Genomic DNA, 16,550 nt, shown 5'->3' with positions numbered 1-16,550 from the left:
GGGGGGATTCGGGGCGCTGCAGCCCCCCAAAATCCACAGGGGCGCTGCCCGGCCTCTGGCAGTGTCCCCACCTTTCCCGATGCCTTTGGAGGGATCCATCCCCGCAGCACCGGGATCGTCACCCCGCGCCCCGCTGTGTCACCTCGGCACAGCCCCTGCGTGTCCGTGGGGCACCCGGGGCCAGCCCAGCCGGCCGTGGGGTGATGCCAGCAGTGGGGACGGGGTCCTGCCACCTTGTCCCTCCCCCGCGCGGCCGCGATGGTGGCACAGGCAGGGCGCGGTGTGTGTGCCACCCCGCGGCTCTGCCTCCCGCCGTCACACGGGCACAAGGTGCCCCGCCAGGACTTTGTCCCCCTCCACCCCGGCTGCCCCACGTGTGCCCGGGCTGCCACTCCCCGTGGAGGGGACAGAGAGACGCCGGCGTCAGAGCGACACAGAGGGAGCTGCGACCTGGCAGGGCCAGCTGGCCGCGTCCCGCCGAGCCCAGCCGCAGGAACGGGGTGAGGGGATGCTCCGAACACTCGGGCTGCGGCTGCTGCCAGCGCCTCTTATCAGCTGGCAGGGGGACAGGGCTGTTACGGGAACGCTCAGCCTTTCCCGCAGCCCCACGGCGTCCTCCGAGCTGTCAGGGGCCAGGAGGGGACACAAGGACACAGAGCGGTGGCCGGGGATGTCCTTTGTGCCAGTGGCTTTGCTTTGTTCTCCGGGGGTCTTGGGGGAATTCGTGACTCACTGTGGATTCCTACGAGTCCAGTCATGCTGGAGACACTCGGACTCTGGGCTGGACTCAGTTCCTTCCTGCGGCGCTGCAGCCTCCAGCCCTGCGCTGCCCAAGGACGCGCGCACAGGAAAAGGCCCCTCCAGGAGCGCTTGGAAGGGGGGCACCCTGCGGATGGGGCTCCACAGGACCCCCGCTCAAGCTCCCAGAGCACCCCGGGGTCCCGGGGAGCAGGCAGCCCCCGCGCCCGGCGGGATTCGCTGCTCCCCACTCCCACTCGGTTCCCCCGACTGAAGCCCACCCTGACCGCAGAACCCCCCGCGGGCTCCGCCGGGAGCCCCTGGCCCGCGGCCGTGCAGGGAACGCGGCCGTGCTCCCGTCCTGGCCGCCGTGAGGAACCCTCGAGGAATCCTCTGGCAGCGCCGGGAGATGCTCCCGGCGAGGCAGGGCCAGCCGGAGCCGCGGGCGGGCGGCTGCGGTCCCGCGGCAGGTGCTGGGGCCGCGGGGGTGGCACCGGAGCCTGGGGGGTGGCCAGGACCCCCCGGTTCTGGTCCCTGAGCGAGCGGCTGGGCGCTGGCAGCGGGGACATGGGGCTGGCTCCGGGTGACACCAACTCGTGCCCTGGGCTGGGGTATCCCCGTCTCAGCTGCGCACACCCCTGGAAGGGGGAGGGATGCAGCCCCCTCCCCTCCCCACCCCTCCCTTCCCCTCCCCTCCACACACCTGGGGAATGGGGAGCCCCCCGGCACGGCTCCCCCCTTGCATGGAGCAGGGGGTGCTGCTTTCACAGCCAGGACCCCCCATTTGGCGAGGGCAGTGCCGGGGGGCACCGGGAGGGGATCAGGAGCCGGGGACACCCCGGCCCCGTGGGGACAGAGGTGTCGCCGGGGATTGGGGGCGACAGGGCGACAAGTTCGGGGCTCCTCTCTACAGCCCCAGGCCCGACCCCCGCCCCGCTGCGCTCCGCCCCGGGCCGGCCGCGGCTGCCCCGGCGCCTCCCCGCGCCCTCCCGGCCGGGGCGCGGCTATAAGGAGCGGCGGGGCCGGCGGCGGGCGCGGGGCGGCGGAGCGACGGGCGCGGCAGGTACGGGACCGGCTCGGGGGGGACGGGGTGGGGCTGGGGGGGTGCCAGGGAGGATTAGAGAGGGGCTCCCGCCCCATGAGCTCCGTGAGGGATCCCAGCAGCGGAACCCCCCGCGCCTCTCCCGCGGTCTCTGCGCAGCGGGCGCGGCAGGTACGGCCGGGAACGGGGAGGGGGTCTCACCCCGTGGGATCCCGTGGGATCCCGTGGGTACCGCGTGGGTTCCCGGGCCAGCCTCTCCCCGCTTTACCGGGGCCCCAGGAGTCCCCACGGTGCAGGCGGAGCGGGTACGGCCACGGGAAGGACCCGGCAGGAGGGGGTCCTTCCCCGTGAGCCCCCCGGATTGTCCCTACCGGCCTCTTTTGGGGTCCCCATCGCCCCCCTCGGCCCCGCGGGCTGAGCCCGGGCAGCTCCTGGCACTGCCCGCGATGGGGACGGGGGGGTGGCGTTGGGATCGGGCTCCCCCGAGTGTCCCGGGGAGCCCCTTCCCTGTTTTTGGAGCCGGTGGATAAGAGGGGGGCGAGCACGGGGCCCCTCAGACGCCGAGCAGCGTTTTGGAGCTTGAGCTGCGCGGTCACAAGGGGAGTTACAAAACCAGGAATGTTTTGAGGAGCCTGGCGAGGGCAGGGTGGGAGCAGCACCCGCGGCGGGACCGGGGCTTGGCGTGACCTCACTGCCCTCCCCCTGCAGGTGTGGGGGACATGAGCGGGGACATGCGGGCCCTGCTGTGCCTCTGGCTGGTGGCCCAGGTGGCCCAGGTGGCCGCGTCCTCGCGGGTCCGCACCCGCCGGGAGCTGGGCCCCGGTTTGTACCAGCACGGGGTGTACGACGCCGGGGGCTCGTACTGCCAGCGGGGGGACGTGTGCTGCCACGGCCGCGACGACGCCTGCACCGTGCCCTATCACGACACCCTCTGCTACTGCGACCTCTTCTGCAACCGCACCGTGTCCGACTGCTGCCCCGACTTCTGGGAATACTGCCTGGGCATCCCGGCGCCCTTCCCCAAAGCCTCAGGTGAGGAGAGCCACCCCAGCACGGCTGGGGGTGCTGGGGGACAGCCCCGGGGTGCTGGGGGACAGCCCCAGGGTGCTGGGGGACAGCCCCGGGGTGCTGCTGTGGGATGCTGCTGGCGCTCCTTGGGGTGATGGATGTGGCACCCCACATTCCTGAGGTGCTCCGGACCCCTCCAAGCTCCTGCAGAGTGTCCGGGATGGGAGTGGACTCCCAGAAAAAGAGTGGTAGGAGCAGCCCGTGACCCCCCAGGCCGTTCCCTGCGCTCCAGCAGCGCCTGTGGGCACAGCAGGGACGTGAGGGGAAGTGCGGGGGCTCCGTCCCAGCTTGCCCGGTCACGTCTGGGGCAGGCAGATGCTGGCCCTGGCTTAACCCTGCCGGCAGCTGGGGCGGCCGGGGGCGCGGAGGGGGCGCGGGCAGCCCCCAGCTCGCAGCACAAGGCGGTCTCAGAAGTCCCCGCGGAGCAGCGCCAGCTCCCGGGCACAACCGGCCCCTTTATCCCCGTCCCGCCAGGCTGAGCGCGTTTAACCCTCCCGGCGCCGAGCTCCCCCCCTGCCCCGTGGAGCTCCCGCTGACCCCCAGCAGAACTTTGGGGGTGGCCAGGGTTGAAGAACCGCGTTGATTTTCCCTTTGGTTTGTCCCCCCGGGAATCTGGGGGTGCTGGTGGGACCCCCGGCACGGCCAAGCTCTCACAGGGGGCTCTCCCGTTCCCATCCAGGCTGTGCCCGTGCTGGACGCGATTATCCCACCGGGGCCACGTACAGGGAGAACTGCAACCTGTGGTGAGTGACCGCTGTGTGCCACCTGCGGAGTGTCACCAGCACGTCACCAGACGAAGGTGTCGCCGTCCCGCGGGCTCCTGTAAACCGCAGGGCTCGGCGGAGAGCGGGGCCCGAGCTGGGTGGTGGAGCTGCTGCCAAAATGCCTCTGCTCCGACAAATTCGGAGCCAAAGGGCCTTGAGCCGCTCCCAAATTTCGGCGCATGCCTGCGCGGGAGCCGCTCGCCCCCAGCCGCTGCCCTGGGGGGTTTTGGCCACGCTGGTCCGAGCCCGGCTCGCCCAGACCTGACCTGGCGGGACGCTCGGGCAGCCGCGGTTCGGTGCCAGCGGCCGGAGCGCGGCTGTGCCGCCCCCGGGGCTCGCTGTTGGAGGTTCTCGGGGAGTGCCGGTATTACCGGCATGCGGAGGTGGGGGAGAGGGGAACCTGCGGGCGCGGAGCTGCCGGAGACAGCGATTGAAGCCTGCGGGGCGATGCGGCAGATAAGGGGAAATCAAAGGCAGCGTCTGGGGCGTGTGCGAGGGCACGGGCACGTGTGCGAACATGCGTGTGCGGGGGCTGCGGGGGAAAAGCCAGCCCGACCCTCCGCACATCTCTGGGGCGGCCTGGAGATTCTTCGGGACGGCGGCAGGGATGGAGGGTGTCCCCGTTCCCGGGGAATGTCGCTGTCCCCGAGCCACGCACGTGGATGTCTCTGCTGCTGGGGGAGCATCTCTGACCCACCAGCGCTGGGGAGGGGGGAAATCTCTTCCAAATCCTCCTCCTCCACACGTGGCTCCTGAAGAGCAGGAATTTCTGCAGCGCTTCACCCTCGCCCCTGTCCCTGCCGGGGTCCTGCCATGGCTGGCAGGGAGTAAAAACCTTGTGGGGGTGGCGCAGAGTGTGGGGGCACCCAGCTGGTGGCACCCCGAGGTGCTCCCCGGTCCCCAGGGTGTCACACGGAGCGCCGGGAGCGCTCAGGGATGGATGGGGGAATGCCGGGATCCAGGTGCTGCCGGCGGGGTGGGCACGGGGGGGCTGGCGGGACACGGCCGCGCTCAGCGCCATAAAAGGGAAATGTGCAGGAGGGTGAATGCCAAGCATTGCTCACTGCACGGGGGGAGCACGGCCCGGGGCTCCCCAGGGGACCCGTCACACACCCCGCAGCCCCCCCCCCGGCCCGGCTGTCCCCGCGGGGGCCGTAGGAGTGACCTGGTCACAGCGGGTGACTCATGGGGACACCCAGCCCCGACCCCCGCGCCCGGGCTGCTGTCCAAGCCCCTCTGTGATGTCTGCAGCCCTGGCAGCTTTTCAGCTGATTTTCTGTCCCATGGCCTGTCTGCCCTCGGGGCTCCTGCGGGGGCTGGGGAAGAGGGGGGACAGCTCCCGGGGCCACCCAGAGGCCACCCGGTGTCACCCAAAGGCCACTCGGGGTCACCCACAGGGCTGCCCACCACGCTAAGGTGCCAACCCTGGTGACCCCCGACAAAAGCAGCCCCGAGCCCCTGGCGGGCTGCCCAATTCGGGAGGGGCAGCGCCCGCTCAGGGTCCCCCCGGTGACTCTGGGGACATCATTTGTGTCCCCTCGGCAGCACCTGCGGCCCCGGCGGGCAGTGGCAGTGCGAGGACCACGCGTGCCTGATGGACGGGGAGCTGATCGACGCCGTCAACAGAGGCAATTACGGGTGAGGACCGGGCGGCGCCGGGATGGGGCAGGGCTGCTTCACCCCTCGGTGCTTTTTGGGGTCACCCCTGCCCCGCGTCCCCTCTTCCCGCGCAGCTGGAGAGCCGCCAACTACAGCCAGTTCTGGGGGATGACCCTGGAGGACGGGATCCGGCACCGCCTGGGCACCTTCCGACCTTCCCCCACCGTCATGAACATGAACGAGATGCACGTGAGTCCCCCCGGGGGGAAACTGAGGCACGCCAGGGGTTGTCCCTGCCCTTCCATCGCTGGGAAGGGGCTTCCAGGGAGGGGGAGGCAGGGGAAACGCCGCCGCGGGGCATCCCTTGTGTTTGGAGACAGCAGCTCAGCAAATTCCCCCGGACAATCCCCGCGCTGCCAGTGTTGTTTTTTCCCCCTCTCCTCCGTGCTGGTTTCCCATCGGAACGCCGGCCCGGCCGCTGCTGACTCAGCAGGGCCGGCTGCTCCAGCGCTTTGCCTCTGCCCGCACCCAAACCCGGGGTGGGCACCCCTCGGGGGTCCCTGGGGTGCTGGCGGAGCTTGGTGCACGCCCGGCCCCGCGCTCCGAGCCTGAGGTTTAATTTTAGAGGCGCTTCCTGCGCTGGGAGAAGCCGGGGAGTTGTGGCCGTGTCCTCCCCAGGAAGGCCGGGGCGGGGGCACCGTCCCCGCTGCCGAGAGGAAGGGCTGGGCCAGCCAGAGGCCACCGCGAGGGGCTCTGAGGTGCCACCGTGAGGCCACCGTGTCACCCAGGGCTGTGTCACCCTGGGCTGTGTCACCCTGGGCTGTGTCACCCAGGGCTGTGTCACCCTGGGCTCTGCCCTCGGGGTGCCCACCGGGGCCTTGCTGGGACACCGGGTGCTGGCGTTCTCCAAGGAGCTGCTGGGGCTGTGGAGCCCAAATTTAGGGAGAATTGAGAGGTGTGGCCTGTCTGGGATAAGGGGGAACCCAAATCTTTGTCACTTATGGTGACATCCCTGTCTTGAACCCAAATCTTTGTCACTCAGGGTGACATCCCTGTCCTGAGGGGCCTCACAGTGAGGCTGGGGGACACAAAACCTGGCTGGGGACACTGCTCAGCGGATCGCTGGGGTGGCAGGAGGAGGAGCAGGGGTCCCACTGTGGGGCTGGGGACCACTAAAGCTGGCTGGGGACCACCTCAGAGGATTCCAGGGATGACTGAGATGGCAGAAGGAGGTCGTGGGGTCCGGGGGACACTAAAGCTGGCTTGGGACACTGCTCAGAGGATATTCTGGGATGGCAGGAGGAGGAGCAGAGGTCCCACGGTGGGGCTGGGGGACACTAAAGCTGGCTGGGGACACTGCTCAGAGGATGGCTGGGGTGGCAGGAGGAGGACATGGGGTGTGGGGACACTAAAGCTGGCTGGGGACACTGCTCAGAGGATATTCTGGGGTGGCAGGAGGAGGAGCAGGGGTCCCACGGTGGGGCTGGGGGACACTAAAGCTGGCTGGGGACACTGCTCAGAGGAGGGCTGGGGTGGCAGGAGGAGGTCGTGGGGTGTGGGGACACTAAAGCTGGCTGGGGACACTGCTCAGAGCACGGCTGGGATGGCAGGAGCAGCCGGGGGGTCCCGGTGGGCTGAGCCCCCCGGCTCTGCCCCGCAGATGAACATGGACTCCAACGAGGTGCTGCCGCGTCACTTCGATGCCGCGGCCAAGTGGCCCGGGATGATCCACGAGCCGCTGGACCAGGGCAACTGCGCGGGCTCCTGGGCGTTCTCCACGGCCGGTGAGCGGGGCCGGGCCGGGCCGGGCGGGGACAGCGGCGACAGAGACGGAGCCGCCTCCCGCTGACCTCCCGCCCGTCCGCAGCCGTGGCCTCGGACCGCATCTCCATCCACTCCATGGGACACATGACCCCCGCGCTGTCCCCGCAAAACCTCCTGTCCTGTGACACCCGCAACCAGCGCGGCTGCAGCGGGGGGCGCCTGGACGGGGCCTGGTGGTACCTGCGGAGGAGAGGGTGAGCGGAGATGGGGCGGGAAAACGGGGTGGGAATGGGAAAACGGGGTGGGAATGGGAAAACGGGGTAGGATATGGGATGGGATAATGGGATGGAGGATGGGATGGGATAATGGGAATGGGGTGGGATGGGATAGTGGGGTAGGATGGGGTGGGGATGGGATGGGATGGGATGGGGTGGGGTGGGGTGGGATGGGATGGGGTGGGGTGGGATGGGATGGGGTGGGGTGGGGTGGGGTGGGATAGGGTGGGGTGGGATGGGATGGGGTGGGATAGGGTGGGGTGGGATGGGATAATGGGAGGGGATAATGGGAGGGGATAAAGGGGGTTTGAGGCTCTAGTCACCTGGGCAGAGCCCAGGACATCACCGTGCTCATCCTGTCCCTTGGACAGGTGGGCACTGAGGGCTGCCAGGGCAGGATGGGAGTGGGGTTGGGACAGGGATGGGAGTGGGGATCAGAGCGGGGATGGGAGTGGGGTTTGGGGTGAAGATGGAAGTGGGATTGGGGTGGGGTTGACAGTGGGTTTGGGGATGGGGATGGAAGAGGGATTTGGTGTGGGGATGGAGAGTAGGTCCAGTACAGGGGTGGGATTGGGGTTTGGGATGGCGCTGGAAGTTTGGCTTGGGATGAGGATGGGAATGGGGTTTGGGATGGGGATTTGGGGTGGTCCTTCCCCTCCTACATCGCTGTCCCGGTGCTCAGGGTGGTGACAGACGAGTGCTACCCGTTCACGAGCCAGCAGAGCCCACCGGCAGCCGCGCCCTGCATGATGCACAGCCGCTCCACGGGCCGGGGCAAGCGACAGGCGACAGCGCGGTGCCCCAACCCCCAGACCCACTCCAACGAGATCTACCAGTCCACGCCCGCCTACCGCCTCTCCTCCAGCGTGAGCGCCGGGCCCGGGGCGGAGCGGGAGAGGGGAGAGGGCTTGGCTCGGGCTGCTTCACCCGGGAAAACCGAGTTTGGGAATGCGGCTGGGAAAATCCCACTGCGGAGCCCGGGGGGAGCGGCTCCCCCGCCCGGCACCTCCGCAGCGGCCGCCTGTGGGTGCTGGAGCAGCTCTGCTGCATCCCTGGGGGTGGGGAGGGCAGTGCTGGGGGTCCTGGCCCCGGTGCCACCCGGTGCCACCCGGTGCCACCCTGTTCTGTGCCTGCAGGAGAAGGAGATCATGAAGGAGCTGCTGGAGAACGGCCCGGTGCAAGGTAAGGAGTTGGCGGGAGCACCCCTCTGTGCACCCCAAAAGGCTGGGGGAGCAAGGTGGGGGTGAAAACCCCTCTGTCCGAGCTGGGGGAGCTGTGGGGCAGCCAGAACCCCCCTCAGCTGCTCCCTCTGCGTGCCCGGGCATTGCTGCACCGGTGCCCGTCACGCTGCCCACCCCGGCGGGCACCGGGTTGCTCATTAACTCCTGAGATTTAATCACCGTCTTGGCAGCTGCGTTTGTTTAACTTTATTTTTCTTTTTGAAACCTCCCCTGAGTGTTGTTGCATCGCCCCGGGGAGGATCCGGCCGCTGCCTTCCCTCCCGCTGGGAAGGCCGTGCCCCCCTGTGCCCCCCTGTGCCCGTGTCCCCCCTTCCTTAGGGACAGTGGCAGTGTCCCCAAGCCCTGTCCCGCTCCCCGCAGCCATCCTGGAGGTGCACGAGGATTTCTTCATGTACAAGAGCGGGATCTATCGGCACACGCCGGTGGCCCAGGGGAAGGGCCCGAAGCACCAGAGACACGGGACCCACTCGGTCAAAATCACCGGGTGGGTGCGGGGGCGGCCTGGGGGGGCTCCAGGGGGTGCGGGGAGGGGGGGTCTGAGTGGGAGAAATGCTCCCTTGGGGTGTCCCCGGGCTGGGGGGGGAACGGTGGCACAGGGGACACAAGCGAGGTGTTCGGGAGGAGGGGGCCGGGCGGGAGGTGCGGACCCCGGGGAGGGCGGCGGGGCCGGGTGGGAGGTGCGGACCCCGGGGAGGGCGGCGGGGCCGGGCGGGAGGTGCGGACCCCGAGGAGGGCGGCGGGGCCGGGCGGGAGGTGCAGACCCCGGGGAGGGCACCGGGGCCGGCCGCCCTGTGCCGCTGTTTCCTTCCTCCTGCTGCGGCTAAATATTCCTGCCCCTATTCCTGGAGCGGATGTCAAAACCTCGGCCTGGCCCTCGGGACGTGCCGGGGGCAGGAAACGAGCAGGGTCAGCGCCCCCCTCATCCCCTGGGGGGGGCATCCCACGGTCTGGGGGGGCCTGGGGACCCCCCTCACTGTCGTGTCCCGCTGCAGGTGGGGAGAGGAGCAGCTTCCTGATGGCCAGACCCAAAAATACTGGGTGAGTGTTCGGGGGGGCTTTGGGGCAGCTGGGGTCCCGTGTGGGGTCCAGCTTGATGTCGTGGGGTGGGTCACCACGCTGAGCGTGTCCCCTGTCCCCTCCGCAGACGGCGGCCAACTCGTGGGGCACGGGGTGGGGCGAGGGCGGCCACTTTCGCATCGCCCGCGGCGTCAACGAGTGCGAGGTGGAGACTTTCGTGGTGGGCGTTTGGGGCCGCGTCAGCATGGAGGACATGCCCCACAAGTGAGCCCCGCCGTGTCCCTGTCCCCACCGCGGGCATGGCACGGCGGGCGGGGGGCTGGCGCTGTCCCCTGGGTCCCCTGGCCGGGGGCTGCGCGTCCCCGCCGTGCTGACTCAGCGGCTGGGTGCAGCGGGACGTGCCTGGGGGGAGCCCCGGGGGCTGCTCCCATCTCCCGTGGGATTGACCCGCTAATCCCCCCGCCCCGGGCTCGGCCGGGCTGCGGTGGCGGCGGGGGGCTCTTCAAAGGCAGCTGCACCCCCCCGATCCCGGCTGGACCCTCCCTTTCCCCGATGGAGGGGGCTGGGAGGGGACCCCCATGTCCCTGCCCCTCCCGTCCGGGCCCCACCAGCTCCTCCCAGCAGGGCAGCGCTGGAGCTGGGGGTGTAAATCCCCCAGCGAGGGGGTCCCCTGAGCCCCCAGGGCTGGGTGTCGCCAGGATGGGGTCCCCTCCGTCCCCCCCAGCCCGTCCCTATGGTGCTATGGCCCTGCCACCCCCCACCCCGGGGACAGCAGGGACAAGGGAGGGCTCAGCCCCGTGGTGTCCCCGTCCTGGTGGTGGCACAGGTGGGGTCCCCGCAGCCAGCACAGCCCGTGACCTCCCCCACACCCCCCCAACACAAGGGCTGTACTTTTAAGACTTTTTTTTGTGTATTTATTTTGCTTTTTATGGTTTGTAAATAAAGTTACGGAAGCCTCAGAGCCCAGAGCGTGCGCTCAGTGCTCCGGGGGGGGACATGTGGCCTCTGTCACCCCCGTGTGGGGGGCCCGGCGTGGCCTCGGGAAGGGCTGGGGGGGTGAGATAAGGCCCCGCTCATTGTCCACCTTCCGGCGACGCCGCTCCGGTCACCGCGGCCAGCGCTGGACACACCGCGGGCACGCGCAGCCACCAGGGCCACCAGGGCCACCACCTCGGCCAGGGGTGGTCACCGCGGCCAGCTGTGCCGCCTCGGCCAGGGGGGCCACCGTGGCCAGGGAGTCACCACTGCCAGGAGGTCACCATGGCCAGCTGTGCCACCGTGGCCAGGGGGTCACCATGGCCAGGCGGTCACCATGGCCAGGGGGGTCACCTCGGCCAGGGGGGGTCACCTCGGCCAGAGTGGTCACCTCGGCCAGCTGTGCCACCACGGCCAGCTGTGCCACCACTGTCAGGAGGGTCACCGTGGCCAGGGGGTCACTGTGGTCAGGAGGGTCACCAGGGCCAGCTGTGCCACCTCGGCCAGGGGGTCACCGCAGTCAGGAGGGTCGCCGTGGCCAGGGGGGGTCACTGTGGTCAGGGCGTCACCTCGGCCAGCTGTGTCACCGCGGCCAGCTGTGCCACCACAGCCGGGCATTGCCACCACAGCCACCGCGCAGCTGGCCGTGCCACCGCGGCCGAAATGTGCCACTGCAAACGCCACCACGGTGAGACGCGCCAGCGCATCCAGGCGTGTCACCAACAGTCCCCGCGTCCCCGCAGCCACCCCTGGGGTGGCGCTGGGGCTGTTGTCGCCTTTTCCTGGCCGTCCCTCGCCCTTCCCGTGTCCCCTCCCCGTGTCACCCCCGGGTCCCGAGGGGGACACGCGCAGCGCGGGGTGCGAGGCCACCTGGTGGCGCCTTCCTGAAACTGCAGGGATGTGTGCAGATACATTTATATTTTTTTAAAATATATATTTATATATATTTAAAATACGTATTTATATGTATAGATGGGGAATAGATGTGTATAAATATATCTGTACATGTGTATATATATATATATATATATAGTTATACATGTGTCTGTTTGAGTTCAGATATGAACACCCCCCTGATATATCTATATATCTCTCTATATATCTATATCAATATATCTATATATATATACATCTCTCTGTGTGTATATATATCTGTATGTTGATATATTTGCAAAAAACACCCTGTATAGATTTTTATGTGTACATATCCATAACCACACCCATTTAATATATATTATATATAATATATATATTAGATAGATATAAAATAATAAATTATATATTTTTAATATTACGTATTATAGTGTATATTATATATAGAATCGAACATATTAGTAAGTATATAGTATATAGTATATAGTATATAATATATAATATATTATATATAATATATTATATATTATATATTATATATTATATATTATATATTATATATTATATATTATATATAAAATTTTTATATGACATATATAAGTGTATCAATGTATTTACATATACACATATATATAAACATGCCTTTATATCTATTTAAATGTATATATATACATGTAAACAGTTTAATATGTTTATATGTATGTATATATATGCACATGCATGTGTGTATAAATATAAAAACATGCTGTGTATATATATATTTATATATGGATTTTATATCTATTTTACAGATATGTGTTTTATATTTTTATATATGATATATAAAAATATATAATTTTTACGTATCATATAAAAATATATAATACATATCAAGGTGTGTATAAAATATATAAAATACCTCTATAAAATACATCTTTATATATTTATAGATATATTTACAGCCCTCAAGCCCGAGCAGGGCTGAGCTCTGACGCAACAGAAATATTGGAAATGCTCAGGGGAGAAATATCCTCGGAATGCTCGGGGATGGTTGGGAACAGCCAGTCCTGCCCGGGGCTGGAAAACACCGAGGTCACAGAAAACACCGACCTCGGGCTCTCCCCTCTCATCTCAGACCTTTTCACCTTTTATTCCATAAAAATTCCTTCAAATCTCTTGGAGATTCCTCAAGGGAAATTCCAGGATCGTCCCCTGGACGTCACTTGGGAAGAAAACTTTGGCATTGGTTGGATTTTTCTGTGCCCCGATCCTTCATTTTCTATATTTTGACATGAAATTCCCAAGAATTGATTTTAGGGAATGGTGTCCAGCCCTGGGAGCAGGGAGAGAGGCACAGGACGTGTCCCCTGGTGCCACCGAGGGGGACAGGAGCCACCCAATGTCCCCCGGAGCCCCCCTGCACACAGAGACCACAGAGCAGCTGGAGCACGACGCCTTTTATTCCAAAGCTGGAAAAACTGAGCTCGAATTGTCTGGATTTGGCTTCAGGATTGGCAACAGATCCCATGGGGCTGCAGCAGCGCATCCCATTCCTGCAGCCTCCCAGAAATTGGGATGAGACCCCTAGGAAAGCGTTCCCAGGGGCAGGATGTGATCCCAGGGCGCTCAGGGAGGGAAGGAAGGGGCTTTGTCCTCATTTTTCCCCTTTCCTGCTGCTTCCCAACCCAAGGCTCAGCTCTTCCTCCCCGGAACAGGGATGTCCTGCTGCAGGCACCTCGGGATGAGTTGGGAATTCGGGGCTGGCACGGGGATCTGAGCTGGTTTGGCTGCCCCAGTTTGGCGTGGGGTTCATCCCAACTCCCTGGCACACGGAACCCAAAACCCCGGCAGGATTTGGGGCGCATCAAGCTGGAAATTTGGCCCGGGGCGGGGGGAAACTCTTGTGAACTCCTCCCCAGAGGGAAGATGAGGATGGCAGAAGCTCCTGGAGAGCTCCACAATCCCCATCCTCGGGAGCAGGGGGTGTCACAGCATGCGTGTCACCACCATGGTGAGGAAATCCTCGTAGCTGAGGCGGGCGCTGCCCTGCTGCGCCGCGTCCTTCTCGCGGAAGGCGTCGGTGAGGCTCTGCAGCTGCATGCAGATGTGGATGAACCTGTCCAGCTGGATGCTGGGGCTGGAGGAACGCTGCGAGTACCGGGCCAGCAGCAGCTGGCTGAACTGCAGGCTCAGGTTGTAGCCCATCTGGGAGAAAGCTGGGAGCAATTAAAAATGGGATTAATCCTTCCCAAAGGGACAGAGAGTGGCTGTGTCCTCCTCCCCTGTGTCCTCCTCCCCTGTGTCCCACACCTCCTCCCACTCCCACCACCCTTCCCACTCGGGGTGTGCACGGGCAGGGCTCTCCAGAGGAATCAAACCACAAATTCCAGGCATTTTTCCCTTTTACACACACCCCACAGCTCCTCCCAAAAAACCAGCCACTCATCGCTGAGGGGGAATTCTGGGCTTCCCAAAGGAAGTTTGTGCCCCAGCCCTGCTGCAGCTCTGTCACCTCCTGTGCCCTGGGGAGCTCCGTGCCAGCCTGATTCATCCAGTGGATAATTCCCAAAGGATCTCAGAGCCCCCCAGCCTGGCTGCAGCGACCACTCCGGGAGGAATTCCAGTTCCCAGCTGGGAACAGAGCCAGGCAGTGGCTCTGGGAGGGTCAGGCCAGGCCAGGGTGGTGCCTCTGGCCCTCACCCACCTTGCTGGAGCTCGCTGAAGCTGATGGAGCCGGACTGGTCCCTGTCGTACTGCTGGAAGAGGCTCCTCCACTGCTGGATGAAGCGCAGCAGCGCCGAGAAGCCGTAGACGTCGATGCGCCCCGACCGCGTCTTGTCGAACATGTCTGGGCAGGGAGGGGCAGGAGCAGGGCAGGGAGGAGTGGGGAAGCTGCAGAAGCTTCCAGAGAGCTCAGGATCCGCGCCACGGCTCCCTGGAATCCTGCTGTGATCCCCAAATTCCCCCCCTCGCCAGGACTGCGATCGACTGGGACTGTTCAGCCCCCAAGGCTGGTAAGGAACGGCACCAAAAGCTGAGGTTTTGGGGCAGTCTCTGCATTTTTTGGGCTTTCCCTTCCCTTTCCTCCCTGTCCTCTTGTGCAGAGCTGGGATTTCCTTTTCCAGGCAGGATTTTGGGCCCTTCACTCGTGTGAGCTGGGGGCTGCTCGGTTTGCCCAGCCCCGGCTCCAGCCGGGAGCGATGCCCAGGGAAAAGGGGAATTCTGCCGGGGTGGGCTTCACCCCAAACCCAAACAAACCAGATTAACGGCAGGGAAGAGGGGGAAGGAGACCCCAGACTCACTGATCATGAGCAGACAGGTCTCATCGTTGAACGAGGACCAGTTGTTGTTGACCAGCGCCTGCTTCAGCTCCTTCACGGAGATGAACCCGCTGTGATCCGTGTCCACCGTCTGGAACCAGGAAAACGCCTCGGGATCCACCCCCGGGGGGGCATTCCCTGCGTGGGGAGAGGCCATCGGCGCTGCCACCTTCCCCTCGGACCAGCCACGGGCTGGGCTGGCCCCAGGGGCGGCTCCCAGAGCCAGGCACGGCTTCTCCTCCCACGGGATTTACAGCCCCGTAAAACCCCGGGAAAGCAGGGCAGGGAGGGCACGGCTGGAGCTGGGGATGGGCTGGGGATCAGAGCCGGGGGGAGCTCTGGAATGGACACGGAGCTGCGGGGCTGCCCCACAGACCCGGCAGCACCGGGAGACGGACGCGGGCTGTAAAGTTTTAGGGCTGCCTGGCACTTCCTCCTCCTCTTTCTCCTCTTCCTCCTCCTCTTACTCCTTTTTCCCTCTTCCTCTTACTCCTTTCTCCCTCCTCCTCTTCCTCCTTTTTCCCTCCTCCTTTCTCCTTTTCCCCTCCTCCTCTTTCTCCTTTCCCTCCTCCTCTTCCTTCTCCTCCTCCACGATTTCAAAATAATAAACCGGGACACTGAGTTTCATTCTCGTGGTGGCTCCTGCTGAGCCGGGGACCCCCTCAACCCCCACCTCTCCCCCGGGCACCGGACCGGGGCATTCCCCAGCGCCCCCCCGACCCCGCACCGGGCTGGGGACCCCAACTCTGCCCCGGGAACCGCCCCGCACTCACCTCCCGGGGCTGCCCCGCCGTAGGGCCCGGGCTGGGGGCCACCGTAGGGGCTTCCGTAGGGACCCCCAGGCGGGGGCTGCCCGTAGGATCCCGGGGGCGGCCCCCCGCCGTAGGGACCCCCCGGTGGGGGCTGCCCGTAGGGTCCCGGGGGTGGTCCCCCGCCGTAGGGAGCCCCGGGGTAGGGGCCGACCGGGGGGGGCTGTCCTGCGCCGGGGAAGCCCTGCGGAGGGGACAGAGCCGGTGTGAGGCGGGCACCGGACACCGGGCACCGAGACGGGCACGGGGACGGAGCTGGTGTCGCTCAGCCTGGAGCCCCTGCGCGCCTCTCCCGGCCCCCGGTGCGATCCCCGCCCCGGTCAGAGTCCCGGTCCTGGTCACAGTCGCGATCCCGGTCCCTGGCGCCGCCCCCCGGTCCCGGTCGGGCTCCCCGCCGCCGCTCCCACTCCCCTGGTCCCGGTGCCGGTTCCGGTCCCTGTCCCTGTCCCGGTGCCAGTCCCAGTCCCGGTCCCGGTCTCGGTGTCAGTCCCACTCTCATTCCCGGTCTCAGTGCCGGTCCCGGTTCCGGCTCTGTCCCCCGCCGCCACTACTGATCCCCATTGCGGTCCCGGTCCCGGTCCCATTCCCGGTCCCGGTCCCAATCCCGGTCCCGGTCCCCGCCGCCACTCCTGGTCCCCATTGGGGTCCCGGTCCCATTCCCGGTCCCGGTCCCAATCCCGGTCCCGGTCCCCGCCGCCACTCCTGGTCCCCATTGGGGTCCCGGTCCCTGTCCCGGTCCCAGTCTCGGTGTCGGTCCCGGTCCCAGTCCCGGTCCCGGTCCCAATCCCCGCAGTCACTCCCGCTCCCCGTTCCGGTCCCGGTCCCGGTTCCGCACCTGCCCCGGATACGCCATAGCGGCTCCTCCGCCCCGGCCACGCCCTAATGACGTCACATGAACACACAGCAAACATTGGCTGCGTTGGCGGTGACCACGCCCCCTGGACGGGGCGGGTCAGAGCGGTGACGCGCGGGAAGCGCGCGCCCGAGGGCGGCCTTAAAGGGGCAACGGCGCCTGGGAGGGGTGGGGCCCACAGGGAGAGGGGATAGCGCCGGGAGCCCCCCGGGATCGGGGCTGGAATTCTCCGG

The 16,550-nt window shown here is 65.4% G+C and overlaps 2 protein-coding genes across 3 annotated transcripts; one reads left to right on the top strand and one right to left on the bottom strand.

Moving 5' to 3' along the window:
* The first annotated feature begins 64 nt into the window (after positions 1-64).
* Positions 65-10,455, top strand: TINAGL1 (tubulointerstitial nephritis antigen like 1). Of its 2 annotated transcripts, none has more exons than XM_063418909.1 (12): positions 65-500; positions 2,489-2,812; positions 3,528-3,591; positions 5,158-5,250; positions 5,346-5,460; positions 6,872-6,995; positions 7,079-7,229; positions 7,933-8,116; positions 8,387-8,432; positions 8,852-8,975; positions 9,484-9,529; positions 9,636-10,444. In XM_063418909.1, exons 1-12 carry the CDS (start codon positions 80-82, stop codon positions 9,774-9,776), a joined length of 1,833 nt encoding a protein of 610 aa, XP_063274979.1. In that variant the 5' UTR covers positions 65-79; the 3' UTR covers positions 9,777-10,444. The 2 variants fall into 2 exon arrangements, with proteins under 2 accessions (XP_063274979.1, XP_063274978.1); XM_063418908.1 differs by lacking the exon at positions 65-500 and adding an exon at positions 742-1,801 and having other exon boundaries at positions 9,636-10,455.
* A 2,320-nt stretch (positions 10,456-12,775) lies between these two features.
* PEF1 (penta-EF-hand domain containing 1) lies at positions 12,776-16,453 on the bottom strand. Its single transcript, XM_063418719.1, has 5 exons — positions 16,300-16,453; positions 15,429-15,648; positions 14,638-14,793; positions 14,040-14,183; positions 12,776-13,551 (listed from the first exon to the last, which is right to left on the bottom strand). Exons 1-5 carry the CDS (start codon positions 16,315-16,317, stop codon positions 13,322-13,324), a joined length of 768 nt encoding a protein of 255 aa, XP_063274789.1. The 5' UTR covers positions 16,318-16,453; the 3' UTR covers positions 12,776-13,321.
* Between the last annotated feature and the right edge of the window lie 97 nt (positions 16,454-16,550).

Source organism: Prinia subflava, chromosome 24 (assembly GCF_021018805.1).
Source record: "Prinia subflava isolate CZ2003 ecotype Zambia chromosome 24, Cam_Psub_1.2, whole genome shotgun sequence".
NCBI classification, from domain to species: domain Eukaryota; kingdom Metazoa; phylum Chordata; class Aves; order Passeriformes; family Cisticolidae; genus Prinia; species Prinia subflava.
Note: the sequence above shows the minus strand (reverse complement) of the source record. Positions and strands in the feature narration are given on the sequence as shown.

What these genes read in the sequence shown, in the direction of transcription:
- TINAGL1 (XM_063418908.1), top strand. Translation starts at nt 757, where the DNA reads ATGCTGGAGACACTCGGACTCTGGGCTGGACTCAGTTCCTTCCTGCGG. An exon ending in CTGGGCGTTCTCCACGGCCG is followed by an intron (nt 6,996 to 7,078) that starts GTGAGCGGGGCC and finishes GCCCGTCCGCAG; the next exon opens with CCGTGGCCTCGGACCGCATC. An exon ending in GGAGAACGGCCCGGTGCAAG is followed by an intron (nt 8,433 to 8,851) that starts GTAAGGAGTTGG and finishes CGCTCCCCGCAG; the next exon opens with CCATCCTGGAGGTGCACGAG.
- PEF1 (XM_063418719.1), bottom strand. An exon ending in CGGCGGGGCAGCCCCGGGAG is followed by an intron (nt 14,794 to 15,428) that starts GTGAGTGCGGGG and finishes CTCCCCACGCAG; the next exon opens with GGAATGCCCCCCCGGGGGTG. An exon ending in GACCTGTCTGCTCATGATCA is followed by an intron (nt 14,184 to 14,637) that starts GTGAGTCTGGGG and finishes CTCCCTGCCCAG; the next exon opens with ACATGTTCGACAAGACGCGG.